General features: G+C 41.2%; 1 protein-coding gene across 1 annotated transcript; it reads left to right on the top strand.

Moving 5' to 3' along the window:
* The first annotated feature begins 871 nt into the window (after window positions 1–871).
* LRRC31 (leucine rich repeat containing 31) lies at window positions 872–15001 on the top strand. Its single transcript, XM_048315112.1, has 10 exons — window positions 872–1192; window positions 1538–1792; window positions 2656–2805; window positions 3183–3350; window positions 5788–5955; window positions 6821–6988; window positions 7742–7909; window positions 8964–9131; window positions 10271–10438; window positions 11592–15001. Exons 1-10 carry the CDS (start codon window positions 1180–1182, stop codon window positions 11909–11911), a joined length of 1746 nt encoding a protein of 581 aa, XP_048171069.1. The 5' UTR covers window positions 872–1179; the 3' UTR covers window positions 11912–15001.
* Window positions 15002–15913: the final 912 nt, after the last annotated feature.

Below are 15913 nucleotides of genomic sequence, written 5' to 3' on the forward strand. Positions count from 1 at the left end.
TCTAAATGTTTGCCAGCATGGTACCTCTCATGGGCAAGAGGATTTTCCTGATGTTCACTTTAAGTTTTTCTTCTCCTCATCTTACCCTGTTGACTCTTTGCATCACTCTGTGCCTCATTCCACCCTGTCTGAATCCTTTGTCTGTTTTCACACTGAGCCAAGCCTGTCCTCAGGCTGGTGTCTGCTCACCTGCTTGCAAAGGAATTGTTGGTTTTGTTTACCAGCTTTATCATTCCCCACTAAAATCACTCCAGTTTGCATATGTCTTTAGTGTATACATATCTGTGGATGGTCCCTTGTATCTAAGGGAGTATAAATTATATTGCAGCCGGTGGAGACAAAGGTGAGCAGGAAATGATAAGGGAAATGAAGAGTTTGTCACATGAGGGGAAACAAGAAGGGTTTGGCTGGTTTTGCCTACAAAAGGAAAGAACTGAAAAAGATTATCAAGCCTAAAGAGATTCAGCATAAATGGCCATAAGTATGGTTAGGACAGAAATTGTGATGTTCACCATTGAGGAAATCAGACTTTAGGGCAGACAGAAAAAAAAAGGTGTGCTGAAGTTTGAGGTATATATGAGGTGTGTCCAATGATTGCATTGTAATGTTGTATCATGGTGTTGCCCAGAAGATGATTGTGACCTCTCCTCTCCTGTCTCCTGTGGCCCTAAAATGATCAGGAGTATCCTACTCCTCGGTATCCCTTTTTCTTACTGAGCTGTGCAACATCCTGCTGACAGCAGGGCTCTGCTCAGCCTCCAACACTATTGCTGACCAGTATGGACAAAAGGGGTGGGAAAACAAAGAGCTTTTCTTCAGGTAGTCTTGTAATCTGATCTCTACGGTGACTCAGCCTCTTTAACAACAGCTGTCTCAGGGACATGCAGTGGTTTGCGAGCAGTAGCGAAGATTTTGCTGCCACTTCCTGATTTCTGCCTTGAGAGTGATCTAAACTGGGACATGACTGAAACATTTAAATGGACTTCTCAGCCCCAGGAATGGCAGACTTTGGGATAGAGTACAGAGGAATAGAGACATCAGGAAAGAGCCCACAAACCACTTGTGCAGAGCTGCTGCTATCGTACTGATGAAGAGAGAAACTTGTGAGAGAAAACTACATGGAAACCCTGAAAGTGCTGTAAAAACTGAAAAGAGTGAAAGGGATCCTCAGGTGTACCCATGGAAAAGACAGGTATGTTCTTTGTTTAAAATAATATCTCTCCACAGCAGGAAATCACAACCAGAAAAAGCAGGATTTCTCTACAGCTCAGTAGAGCTGTAGTGTACATGGAGGTCCACTGGTTTGTGTCATTTTTGTATTTCTAAGAAATACAGCTGTGACAACATATTAAGACCCAGACTTTAAACAATGCTTCAGCTTTTTGTAATTGTAAGTGCTCTGCTCTTGAACACTTGTATCATGGCTATGATATATGTTTGGATGGAGGTAATGGTGGCAAATTGTCAGTGCATCTGAAAAAAGGTAAGCAAGACTAAACGTTACTAAATCGAATTCTGTCTGCTGATCCCCTGAAAGATGACCAGAACTGCCAGGATAGGCATGAAGAGGACAACCCAAAGAGTTCCCCATTTGACTTTGTTATAAAGCAGTTCCAAGGAAAGAGGTGTGCTCCTGAAAAAAGGCAAGAGCAGCCTTCAGCTGTCAAACAATTCTTCAAGGGCTTTGACTTTGGGAAATCTGAAGGCAAGGACAGAAGGGAAGTTGAAGAAACAGAAATAAGCCATGCTGGAGCTGATGACCAGAGTGACAAGCAAGATCTCTCTGTAGAAGGTAATGGTGGTACAATATGAGTAAATATTTTAATTTCAGAGAAAATCAGCTGGTTTTTTGCTAGCCAAAATCCTGTATTTGCTGCCTACAGTTTATCCTCTAGCCAGGATTTACTTCTGATTAGAACATTATCAAGCATGTTTTCTGATTTGATAGAGGCCAAGCAAGGAGTTAGATCCGTGTTGCTGAGGAAGGATAAAGCTTTTGGATGACTTCTCTCTTGGTCTGCAATGTGAGAGTCAGTGCTGAAGTCAGCTCATTAGTTGCAGAGCTTATTTGGTTTCAGAGCCAGGCTTTGAGCAGTAGCTTGGCTTGTTGTATTTAAGATGGGTCTCTGTTCTGCTAAAGCAGTCTGAAGACAACAGGAGCAGATGTTTCCTATCCCTTGACACTGGGCAGGGGGAGGGGAAGGGAATGGGAATCCATCATTTATGTTATTTTGCACACACAAGAATACTCTTTACATCCACTCCAGAGAAAATGGAACTATTTTTCAAAAGCAGCTGGAAGGTGAGGCTTAGTACCCCATCCTTTGTCCTAAGGGGCTTGGGTCAGTTTGGGGAAACAATAAGAGGGCAGCTACTGAGAGTGGGACTGCTATTTTCTGTAACTTTTTCTTTGAAAGCCCAGAAAATCAGGAACTGCCTCACACCGATGTATGAAAATGCAGCAGGAACTTTGTACTGATTTGATCTATAGTGATCTTATCAGTCGGGTTGTTGTCCACATTGATGAAAAATAGAGCCTGGTTTATTGACAGATTTGATTCATTTCCTAAAGCCTTCACCTGCAAGCCTCAGGCAGGATTTACAGTGGTGTTTCATAGCAGAGGTAACCAGGGCCCTGTTTTCTTTGTTGCTCAGATGGACTTTCACATCTCACTTCTGAAGTGGAGTCACCATCTGGTGAGCAGAGATTTAATCAGTTCATGGAGAAACTGGGAAAGAAACCCAACAGCAAGAATCTGGATCTAAATAATTGTGCATTAAATGCGGCAGATGTAACAGAGCTGGGTAAATGCACATTTTATTCAACTAATCACTTCATATATTCCTTTAATTTTATTTGCCTGTTCAATTTTTCCCTCTCCTCTTTTCCCTTCCCTTTCTTTTATACAGGCCATATTGACATTTCATCTAATGGTCCCAGGTCCCTGAGAAATATTAGTTTACAAATTATATAAATTTTGTAATATATATTAAATATAAAAATCATCCAGATCTGTGAAGCAGATGAATATCCTTCATTCAGATACAGATAAGAAAAGTGAGGTACAAATTCTCATGGCTTTATAATTTTGTATTGGTTGTAGAAAACATCTCAATATACATCGATATCCAGGGTGTGCAGAAACATGAAACAGAAAAGTTTTTCTTTTCTTTCCTTACAGCTTCTTTACTGCCCTTTCTCCCAGAGCTGGAAGAGATCAGTCTGTCCTGGAATGGTTGTGTTGGAGGGACTTTGAAGGCTCTCACTGTCCATCTTCATCATGTGAACCTGTTAAAAGTCCTCCGACTTAACAGCTGCAGGCTGACAGCTGAGGATGTCATCTCCTTAGGTACAGGATTTCATTTACATTTACTTCCAGACAGCTTGGGGCTAATGTAATCCATCTCATCTCTTCCTATGTCCTGCTCCTGCTGCTTCCACACTGAGCAAAGTAAACTCCTGCTGCAAAACAGTAGAAACTTGGGCTTACGGGTGACCTTACACCTTTAGGTAGCTCTGCAGAGTCATTCCTCAGGGTGTGAAGCTCTCACACTCAGAAGGGAACAGAATTCAGTCTTATTTGCAGGAAAGAATGTTTTCAATTTGGATTAGGATTTTTTTGGCTAGAAGCAGAGTCAGTTACAATAGGGCCAGCTTAGGTCTTGGAGCTGCAGCACAGGTGAGTGCTCATCATGAGAACCCCAGTGGTCTTTTGGGAGGAGACTTAAAACCAGAAGTGCTGCTTCAGAGCTTTATGGCTTGGTGTTTTCCAAGTCTGGGAGAAGCTTATTCCTCTGCTTACTTCTTTGCTTGGAGTGCCTGCACCCGGCTTTCTGCAAAGCATGAGATGTAAAGGTTTTAAAGGTGGTGTTACACACTCAGGTTCTGACACGGAGTCACCTCTGGGCTTGGAGTTTACTCTGGGGTGGATCTGTGGTTTGTATTTAAAAGAAGGGCAAACACAATAAATTAGGAATGATAAAAGTTACTGCTTATTTTGTAAGTTCTAAAATGGGTCTGTGTCATAAAGCTGGGGTTTGTTTATGTCATCCATATCCAAGCCTTTTCCAGGAAAGGTTCAGAAATAATACAACATGTATGGTGGCAGATAAAAAGTGGGTCATGCTATCTCTTGGGGAGGAAATAAGCATCTCTACAAAAGCTGGTGAAAATAACTGCTCTGTTTCTGATGAGTGTAAAATCTGTGTATTTAATTTTCTAACATCTTTTCAAAATTATTTCATTCTCTTTCCAACCCTTTTCTCATATTTTTTTTCCTTTTGATTTTTATTGGTTATTTTTACAATTACTTTATTCTGCCAGGTTCTCCAGTGCCGTTTCCTTCCCAGTTTGGTTTAGCTTCTTCTGGGACAGATGCAAAATTGATTGCAGGACTTGAATTTCCAGTCAAAATGTGATGCCCTTGACATGTGGAATAGCAACAGTCAGTTTGCATTGATTTTGCCTGTGATTTTGAAAACAACTTGTATATTTAGGCCAATCCTGGCTGTGTGACCTTGTCCACATCTCTCTGAAGAAATGTGGCCTCTTGTGGACTCAGCACATCCTGCTTAGAAATCAATGTCTGAAATAGAACCATAATTTCAACCTATTCTATGTGATTGCTCAGAGCTTGACTGTGAGAGGTGATAGGAAACCATTCCTGGAGTTATATTCCTTTATTTATCTTCTGGGAGGAAAATGTGTCTGGAATTCTATAGTCCTCATGTCGAACAGAAACAGGCTATGCTGCACTTCTCAACTGTAGAGCATTGCTCAGTGTTCAATACTGAGGCAATAATTTAAAATAAATGCAAAAATAAAAATTAAGACATGTCCTTTCCTCTCAAACCCAGATATTCACTTAGAGAAATAATTATTTTTCTATTATAAATCTTTTGTGAAAAATTAATTATGAAAACCACCCAGACATGAAAGAATGTTACTGTTAAAATACAATTCTCAGTTATTGGACTTTAGATCAAGAAAATTGTGTATGACACTTTGAAATTGTATTTGCATATGGTCTGATTAATTGATCTTTTGTGGGAATGAGTTTATGCAAATATGCTCTGCTTCCCTCCTCTACAAAGGAAGCTAGGAAGCTGGATTTTACCGTGGGATGTTAGTATTTCAAATAAACCCTAACACAGTTCAGATTGGCAGGTATGTCAAGCCTGGAAAAGGCTGATTTTTCTGAATGTAGTAAAAGTCAGTTCTGCCTGCCTTGAAATCAAGGGAAAGTTAGTTTGAGTCAAAACAATGCTCATCTTGGTTTCTTACGAAGTGAGTCAGAAATTCCTGTCAGAAATGAAATTTTCCCATTTCAGAAGTAGTTGTGAGAGGACTTCTTTCATTCCCTCCAAAATGATCTGTGGACACAGTACAGAGGATGTTGGAAATTTGCCAAATAAAACAGCAGAATTCTACATGACAGTAAATTCAGACTTGTCATCTGTACTGATTTCCCTCTAGACTGGACTTTCTGGTCCCAGCACAGGCCAAACAGCCTGAGGAGGGTTTGGGAATCCAAATAAATTTCATGTTTGTGTGCACTGTGACAATGACTTGTGATCTATATTGCTCCTTAGACAATGTGAGATTTTATGCAACACTGCTGCAGAAGCAATAATTCATTTATTTAACAATTTTCCCGACAAGACATTCAATATAAAGTAAACTGAGTATTAAGCATCTAACCTTCCTCTTTAATATATTCCAAACCTGTATTTTTGTTTGCACTGAAATTGATACATAGAATGAATCATCCTAGACTTCCATTACAGGAGAGGCATTTGAAACTGTTTCTCAGCTTGAAGAACTGGATTTATCATGGAACAGTAACATAGGTGGAAAACTATCACTGCTGACAAAAAAACTCCAGGATGGATGCAAATTAAAATGTCTGAAAATTACAGACTGTAACCTGACGGCAAAGGATGGAGAATCCCTTGGTATGTGTGTCCATTGAGCTGGGCTGAGACTGGCTTCACAAAAATGGAACTTGTTTGACTTAGATGATGGTTGTATTGAGCTCAGTATTAGTGAAAAGTTAATTTATTTCAAGCTCTGCATTATAACAGTATTTATGATGTGGGGATTTAATGCACTTTCTTCCAAAGAAGGAAATTATTCGCTCTAATCGTATGAGGGAGGGTTGAGAAGATCTAAACCACAGTCTGGCTGCCTCAGTGGTCCAGGGTTTCTGGATTCTTTGAGACCTTGAGCAAAAAACATGTGCCAGAATTTCCACCACTGATTGCTTAAAATTAAGCAACTGAATATGTAGTTGGCCATGGGATTGGAAAGAAGGTCTGAGGACTGGGAATTTAGGCTGAGTTGGCAACCACTGACCACCCTTTCCTTCTGTCCTCTCACCATAGCAGCTTAATCCTGTGTGGTCTTTTTATCTCATTGTGTGTTTTAAAAGGTGTTTGCTCAGTAAAGAGAAGCCTCATGGCTCTCATCTCCACTGTAGGAGGAGCCCCATATGTAACACACATTCCTATGTATTTTCAGTAGAAAATTTTCTTTCTCTTTGTATTTCTGCTTTTTATTCCCCTGTATTTTTCTAACAGTCCTTGTATTTTTTCACTTTTATTTTCATAAATGTTTTTCACATATTTCTTGATTCCTATCCAATCTTTATGTTACTGTGTTGTTTAGGTAGAACAGGAATTTAGCAAGTCTAAACCACACTTACAGGCAAACCCAGGCCACCTCTTCCTGTTTATCATGGTGCTGTACTTTTCTAGAGTTCATCTGTATGTATTACAGACAATTACCAATTCTAGTTTTCTTTTCTTTTTTTCTCCCCAGCTGAAATTCTAAATGTGATCCCAAACCTCGAAGTATTAGATCTCTCTATCAACAAAAACATTGGCTGCAGCATGAAGGTTATTGCTCAGGATCTGAAAAATGTGCCAGGCTTGAAAGAGTTAAACTTGCACATGTGTGGATTAAAGCAAGACAGCCTCCAGAGCTTAGGTTAGACTTTATGTTCAGAAGACTTTCATTCTGAATAAATTGTACATCTGAAAACCATTTAAGAAAGGCAATGAGGTGGGATTTTGCTGATGGTTTGGCAGTATTAATGGGCAATCATTATTTGCTGTTTGAGGACTGATAAAAGACTCTACAGGGCCTTTCAGCAGGAGTGGAATTTATCTGCCCTGAGCTCAAGCTTGTGAAAGTCAGTGGGGAGAGTCACCCTCCACACCATTTATCTGAGACACATCTCAGGGCTGTGGCTCCCTGGATGTGCTTCCTCTTTCCCCAGACAGAACACAGACAAAGACACAAACAGGTCAGCTAACTTTTAACAAGCTAATCCTACTTTCCAAAGGAAATCCAAATTTTCCATTATCACTTAAAGAGTGTCCAGTGGAGCCCCATGAAATGGGATTGTTATATGTGCCCCTCCCTAGTGGATGTGGCAAAACAACTGGCATTAATTAGCACATCCAGCAGTAATTTCTGCAAAAGGCTGAGGATTGACTGGACCTGGGGGATGAGCTGGCCTCACCTTCACCTGCTCTCCCAGAGAAGAATGGAGCTGCATGGACAGGGAGGCTTTGCTGTATTACTGTGTGTCTGCTGTGATTATACACTGAAGCTTAGCCCAGGAGCTTTGCCTGCAATACCTTGGGCAAACTTTGACGTTGAAGTAAATAGATGCCAAAGCCCTGACCTGGGCTCTTGTGGCAGCCAGTGACCAGCCTGTTCCCTTTTCCATTTCAGACACTGCTTTACAGCACCTTGCAGAGCTAAGGAAATTAGACATCTCGTGCAACAGAGAGATTGGTGGTGGCTTTAAAGACTCAGCAGCTCATTTGGCCAGCTTGAAAAATCTGGAAGTCCTTGATCTTCACCAGTGCTGTGTCACAGAAGAGGACATGACCGTTTTGTGTAAGGACATGTTGAGGAAATCCATTAAGGATCTCAGTTTTGCCTTCTGAAAATATCTCAAAGACATAAAAGATTCTGCCTGGCAGAACAACTGATCTCAGGACTTTTTTCATCAGGCACCTCTGAAAGTACACTGTGGGGGAGAGCTTTCTTGGTCAATATGGAATGGGGTTTTTTCGCTGAACCAAAGGAAATCTCAGAGTGTCTGATCCCATGTGGAACTAAGGACCTGAATCTGCCATGATTCAGACCCACAATGGGAATGTGGGAACTGCCACCAAGCAGTGCTTTTTCTGATAATCAGTGATTTAGGAAATATCCAGGGACAGTGCCCCAGTGGTATAAGCGGGATGGATCCATGGTGTGTATGTGCATGGAAATATAACTGCCTAAAACTCCCTTGATGAACTGCACACCGAGTAGAGGGTATTTTAGGAGGTCTTGCATTGCTGCTGCTGTGTGCTTTCTCCAAGTTGAATTGACGTACCTAGAAACCACTATGAAGAAAAAGGCATTTCACAATCAGTTTGTGAGACAGCCTGTTTTTCTCTGTTACCATAACTTTGTCTTTACTCTTGACAACAACAACAAAAAAAATCCCATGACTCAAAGCCTATATTGCCCACATCCTATTTTCCATGACAAACAACTTGAAGACATGATGATGATGAAGCTTTAGGAAATATTCAGTATTAGTGATATCAATCATGATTTAATTTATTGAATAATAGAGAATAATAGCATTAAGACAAGAAAGAAGTTTCAGTTAGCAATGAATGCATTTGGAAATTCCCTACTTCACCTAAAATTTCCAGGAAGCCATATTCTGACAATGCTCCACATAGCATGGAAGACTTAATTTCTGAAACAGTTTTACTGAAAATGACAAGGCTATTTACGGTCTAAAGCATTACTCACCATGAACTTGACTGTAAAAACTTGGTCTTGACTTTTGGATTGATTTATAAAGAAAAGAAATTATGTCAGGCAAATATACAACTACACATTTTTTATGGATTAGTGACTGTCTAATAAATATTTCATGTTTTCATAGGCCAGGTGATACCTTTACTCTCCAGTCTTCAAGACCTGAACTTATCCTCGAATAAAAATGTAGGACTCTCATCTGATCCTCTTCTGGGCAGGCTCAGGTTTTTACCGAAGCTGAGATCTGTGAGCATCAGCAATTGTGGCTTAGGTGAAGAGTCCCTTTCATCACTAGGTAGGAGTGTTTCTTTAAAGTGTGCCTGTTCTCTGTGTATCCCTGTAGGACAAAGCATTCCCTTCTCCTTTGGCTGAACTCCAAGGATCATGGTTACATTATACCTCAGGTCCCGAGTGGAAATGCCTGTGACGAAACCAGTGCTTTGTAGGACCAGGTTTCAAGGGAAGAGAATTGTATGGCTTCCTCTACTACACCTGAGGGGGTGAAGTTCACTTAGTCCTTTGTCTGATTGTGAGCTTTTAGATATTCCCTAATTTTGGGGGAAAAAAAGAAAAACATGCTTTTATGTTATGTTGTAATCATAGTCTGGGTGTAACACTTTACTCACTGGGCTAAAGTTTTGACTGAGGGTTTTTCACCTCACTGCAGGTGAAAATTTCAGTAGAAACTTTCTGGGTTAGAGTTCAGCATGGGGAAATGGAGGAAATGACTGCAGTGGTGGAACAGATATTGCATAGCCATGAAGAAAAGTCCAATCTAACACAGGACATGTAAATTCAGCCTCTTTTGCCTACTTATTGCAAATCTCTGTGGATTAGTGGCCTTTGATAGGTGTTCCATATGGCACATGAAATCTTAGTACAGAGGGATCTCTCAGTTACTGTGTCTTGTGCACTTGTATTTTGTACTGTTTACAGTGACATTAAACCTGGAGTAAGACTTGACTGCCTCCAGCAGAAGCAGTAGCAAGCTAAGCTGGTCAGAGGTCCTTGCAGAAAGAGTATTACATAATTGTAGTGATATAAATATAAGAGTGACACCATGGAAATCAGAGCTGTCAAAAGATAGAGAGCTTTACACCCTAAATAGTGAGTTCACAGCAAAAAACTTGCTGTTTTTAAATTAATATAAAATGGTTTAAAAGCAAGTTATTAAATTAATTCAGTGCAACAAGGCCAAGGCAATAATGTGAATAGAAAGACAAAAAAACCTCTCCTTAGAGTCCTCATAGATTCTATAGGCAGACCCTTCTTATTATCTTTTGTCTGACTTTTATTGGGATAAAAGAATTCACTCTAAGCACAGGTACTCAGCCTGTTAGGATCCTATTTACGGGTGAATTGCAGGTGAGGTGTCTGTTGAGGCCATGTTGTTTTCTCTTAGTAAGCAGAAGTTGCTGGTCTTAATCTTTTCAGCTGAGGCTGCCCTTCACCTTCCTGAACTGGAGATATTAGACCTTTCTTGGAATAAGTGCGTTGGTGGGAACCTAAAGCTGCTTTTGGGAGCACTAAAGCTTGCAACGGAGATTCAAGTGTTAAGACTGAGCAGCTGTAACTTGGTGGCTGAAGATTTGGCACTTCTAAGTACGTATAACATGGTATTTACTAGCACTCAAGGAGCCAGGGCATTTAGACCACAATTCAGAAGGGGCTTGTTCCATGGGCTGAGCATGGTTTTGCATAAATCAAATGAAAACATGGAAAATACAGGAGTGTTTTTCCCAGAAAGGGGTTTCATTTTTCTGTGTGTCCTGGACATGCCCAGTGGAAAAGCCTAAAAGGCTAAAATGCAAAGAATCTTTTAGCACTTTTATGTATTAATACAAACAAAAGCATCATTTAGAAAATGTAGGGTTTGCATCTGTTTTTTATATCAAATATTTAAAGCTGCCTCTGAGGAGTTTTATTTCACTCGGATGCTGTTTTAGGGCTCAGTACTTTAGAAAAAAATGTCTGTGCTGACAGCCAGTAATACAGGCACTAGCAGCTCCCAATCCATTAGGTGGGTTTCTGGAGTCAGGCTACTTGGGGAGAATTAAACCAGGAATGTTTTCACCCACCTCTTAGCAGCTGCTAAGAAGTACTGGAAAACTGATAAAGGACTAAATTCTAGGATTCTTTTGAAACTCTCTTATTTTATACTCATCCTTGTGATTCTGTGGGCCTGACTCGGGGGTTTGAGTGTCTGAGATTGGCAATAGCTGTGTGACAGCTGTGAGGCCCTGGAATGTGAAATTTGGTGAGGTGAAGCCTGAATATTTTTTACTTTAAAAACCATCACCCTTGATGGGTGTTTCCTTTGCCAATCATATGTTAAGGATCCCTTTAGGGTATATTAGACCCTCCCACAGTGAGAGGTGGCTGTTGTAGTCATGCAGTCTCACCTAGTTTTGCTTTCCTCTTTCTAAATCTCCCTGTAAAGCCTGTCTGCCTCTTATAATTGGCACTTGATATAGCCTCCTTCCAACTGACTCCAAGGTTTTTGGGTTGCCATACACTTTTAACTCAATACTTTGTTCTTCTTGAACTGCCTGTGCTTTAAGTGTTGTACACTCCTTCAGCTGTTATAAAACTGTCTTTCTGAGATCAGCAGCAAGTGGTTTTATGCTGCTGAGGAGTTAAATCTTGCTGTTTGACTGCTGAAATGAGGTATTAAAATACCATTCTCCTTTCTGAGAAGCTTTTAAAGCAGTTGCCAGGATTTATTAGTTGTGTTTGTGTCTGTCATCTCTTGCAGCATCCCTGAGGCAAGATGGCCATTTAGCCAGATTGCAGAAGCTGGATTTGAGTTATAATAACAACATCTCTGATGAAGGCTGGGCTGTCTTCTGCCAAGGTTTAGGAGCATTCAAGGAACTCTCGGAGCTGGATGTGAGCCTCCGGCCTTCATCCTGCCGGGACTGCGGGCCATGGTTCAGGGAATTGTTGGCAGCACTGACACAGCTGCCAGCCTTGGCAGAGCTGGGCATGCAAAGATGGGCCCTTTCAGAGTCCCAGAGGAAGCAAATGGAAAGCTTTAATCAAGACAACAAAAGAAACATTCGTTTTGACTGTTGATGAAGGTTGGAGGTGTCTGGAAGGCCTTTTGAGAGCAGCACATGAACCAAGCATTATGTGTCTCTGACTTAGAAGACTGCAGTTTTTAATAATCTCTTGAAATAATTTCACAATTATAGAAAACTGTTATTTAACCTTCTGCACCATAGATCATTCCATTTAATAACATATTCTTTCAGGTTCTCTGGGCCATGCTTACACTACTTTATCTTCAGGGTCACTGCCCGCAGAGCAGTGCTGGATTCAGAGGGGATGCACTGCAGGTTTGGCCATGGAGGGAAGGGCTGGGGTGTGTGTTAGTGCAAGTGGGTGGGCAGTGTGAATGTGGCCTCGGAAAAATACCTCTAATGTGAAAATACCTGAAACCTCCATGTTTTAATTTTAGTTTCTTTTCCCCCCAAACTTTTGCCTCTTTGTGAATTAATTAAATCATAATTGGGAGATTTGGCAACCATCCCAACAACTCAACATTACAGATTAGTCCAGTAAGGAGAATACAGAAGGAGCTGGTCTGCCTCTGCTCTGGCCCTTGATGCCATCTCATAGTGTAGGTGAGTCCTGTATAGAGGATCAGAATAAAATCAAGGTAAGAAACCATTAATTGGTGTCTTTGCAAGTCTCAGGGGCAAGGAAAAAGCTGTGATTAAATCAGAGATATGTCCTGCTACTTTAACAAGAATTTTGGACACAAAGCAATCAATAAGTGCCAAATTCTGGCATAGTCACTTGTGCCATGGAGCATGTTAACACGTGAGCTCCAGGACTGCAGTGGGATTATTCATCGGTAAGGTATTTTAGGAAGTAAAGATATTAGATGTGCCCACTGAGTGAGGAGTCTTAGAGAAATCCTGAGGCAGCTTGAGGGATAAAGTACTGCTCAATTAGCTCTGAGCATCTCTACACGCTGCAGCAATCTCCTGGAGGAGAAGCACAACAGGATCATTCAGTGGCACTTTCCTAACTTGCTAAGGCCCCCCTCAGCAAGTTCTCCCCTGCAGATGCTGATCAACATTCAGCTTTCAGTCCATGCGACCCTTCCAACATCACCTTTTGCCTGTTCAGGGCTATAACCAGCAGCTGACCATGCTGTGCTGATACCTATTGATCATTTAATCCATGATTTCATGTAGGAGTCACCCTGGACTTCCTGGTTCCACTTGCAGTTCCACTGGAAAAGTGCACTTGGCTCCCCCAGCTTGAGAAATGGGTTGAACTGGAGTCCCTTGGTCAGAGGCAGTAGGCAATTGCTGTGTGGGATCCTAAACCTCTGAAATAAAGAAAAGAGCCCCCGCTTCATACAGGGCTAACAAGAGATTTTCAAGCAGTGACTTAAGCCAGGACAGTTGTTCTAATGGGGAAATACCATCATGTCTGTTTAGCAGCAGCACACCAACCTGTTCTTTTTATCACTTGTCTTCATGTGACTTTCCTGCTCAAATCTGCCTTTGATCCAACTGGGAAACTGATCTTTCTTCTGCTCTGTGATAATTTCTCTGGATTAATCCTTTCCCACTTGAACCTCTCTCTCCAGTTCACCTTTAATGTCTACATTCTGTTGAAGGCTTCCTGACTGAACTCAACTTCAGTGTTGGGGTTTCTTGTTCTTTCATAGCTGGGCTCCTCATTCTCATCTCCAGAGCACAGTACAGACCCACTGCTGGCAAACTCTCCCCCTGGGCCTGATCCCCCTGCTCAGTCCTTTGCCCTCTTACTATTCTGTCATACCTATTGTGCCACTAAAAACGTTTTGTTCCTTTTATCACCTCTACTAAATGTCCTGTCAATCTGCCAGTCTTCCCAGAAATTTCTCTTCCAACGATTTCCTCCTTGGCAGTTTCTGATTCATCCTTCGATCTGTTCCGCTTTGCCTTTACTTAGGGTGAAAAAATTTCATTAGACATTTCCAAACAATCAAAACAGCCTCAGTTACCCAATGAAATGGAAAATCAGAACAGAGCTGTCCCACTTTCCTGGAGTCCCAGCTCTCTCTTGCCAACAAGCATATTAATGAGATTTCAGTATCAATCAAGAGCCAAACAGAAATGAGTTCCATACCCTGGATGCAGATTCAGAGAGCACTGCCTGGGGATGGAACTCTGTGAATAGCTGTCTCAGTGGCCCTGCCTTCATCAACTCCCTCAGGATGCACCACCTTCCCTGAGGTGAGACAAGGGGAGGGAGAGCAGGACTGCAGTTCTGACCAGCCAGTTAAACTAAACAAAGGGTTCTGCTCCCACCCACTCTGCATTTTGAACCTGCACAGTGGCTGGCCCCAGTCCAGCTCTGTGCTCTATGTACACTGCAAATAAAACTCTGAGGGACTTAAGGGGTAGCTGAGCAATACGGAATAAAAACTAGACAAGGACATTATGTGTCTAGGACAAGCAGCTGCCTGCGTGTCAGGCGAAGTGGAAAGACATGGTTGCACATAAACTTGGCATGCAAGAATTAGATAATATTATGTTTGTCATGGTTCTTCTTAATGACAAAGGTGTTATGGCGCGTCAGAACCAGAATCATGGCAGAAATTGCATCCTGCAGACCCACTGCTTTCAAATAAGCCTGTCATACACAGACACATCACAAACTGTCACCAAAGCATCTTAGAGAGGAGCAGTACCACTAAGGACGTGACAGCTTGCAGTCATTCAAAGTGCTGTAACTGCAGATTGTCAAAACATCAGTGAACAGTTTTGCGAAAGTGTGGAGATACTTTCAAACAGCTTTTTACACCTCTCTAAGACAGGATTGACACAGACCAGCACCTTAATTGTATCTCTCTTGATCGGAGAGGCTTTTTAGAGTCCTTGCTAGGAGTCAGGGAGATGAATGGGATTTCTGTATTTTCTCTGTCTTCAGGTTGTTTATTATATCTTATCAATAATTCACATGCTGACAGCATAGCACGAAGCAGAGCAAAATACAAAAGGCAAGTTGCAGGAAAGCTCAAGGCTTTTTAAAGGTAAACTAACCAATGGTCACTGAAAGTGTACATTATTTTTATTTTTCTACTAATTATCTAGTCACACAATCAGGAACTGTGGAATTCTTTGTCTAATCATCAACTACTTCTACTGCAGAATATGGAGTAGTAGAAGAAGAAGGTCTGGAGAACAACAACAAGCCTCTACTTTGATGTTTTTTGCTTTTATCTATTTACTATATTAACAAACCCAAAACCTCTAAATTTTTCACCCTGTGACAATCTTATATTCTATCAGTTCACACCAGTGTAGATTCTAATTCTTCCCAGAGGGTAGGCAACTTTCTCCATGGACAAAGGTCAAAACCAGTGTTGTCCAAGGGGGTAGAACCCTTCAAAACAAGCAGAGAAATATTCTCTGCACTCTGGGTTCCCACAGGATGGTAATGCAGGTCCTGGTAGAAGTGTGTGTTCTGCTTGTCTGGAATCCTACTCCATATTTCCAAACAAGGTACTGATTGTCTCTGGAGTTAAAGTGCATAAGTAAGGTTTATAAACTGTGATATCATTGGAATCATTACTAAGCATAGAGAGTAAACATGAGTTTTAAACACTGAGCTTTGATATTATCCCTGTTGTGACAGCTCTGGCCTGATGCTGTGTCATGTACCTAAAGAGATTAAGAGTCCCTCCAGTCCTGCATTTGGGAGCAGCTGAAGTCCATGGAATTTCCGTGTTGCAGAGATCTTCCCCCTTCTATTGCTCCACCCTCCGATTTGCTTATGTCTTCTGGCAGACATTTAATTCCTTTATCTTGTCCCAGCTATAATCTTTCCAATGACTTCAGGAGAAAGACCTTCTTTGGAACGATAGCAAATTGATTTTCAGACAGGCTAAGGCATTTAAAATTTTCAGTTCCTTCACCTCTTCAGGTATCTAGACACAGTCATTAAAAAGATATATTATGTCAATTAAATAGTAATCTTTGGGATTTTGTTTTTAGGGAAGAAATCTCCTAAGAAGATTCTGTGGAGCTGCATTACTGTTGATAGATGAACACAGAATATTCTGCTCGTTAA

This window comes from Corvus hawaiiensis, chromosome 10, assembly GCF_020740725.1.
Source record: "Corvus hawaiiensis isolate bCorHaw1 chromosome 10, bCorHaw1.pri.cur, whole genome shotgun sequence".
Taxonomy (NCBI): domain Eukaryota; kingdom Metazoa; phylum Chordata; class Aves; order Passeriformes; family Corvidae; genus Corvus; species Corvus hawaiiensis.

Bases quoted from the DNA above. Each gene is read 5' to 3' on its own strand.
- LRRC31 (XM_048315112.1), top strand. The intron at 3,351-5,787 runs GTACAGGATTTC...CTTCCATTACAG, and splicing joins TGAGGATGTCATCTCCTTAG to GAGAGGCATTTGAAACTGTT. The intron at 6,989-7,741 runs GTTAGACTTTAT...TTTCCATTTCAG, and splicing joins AGACAGCCTCCAGAGCTTAG to ACACTGCTTTACAGCACCTT.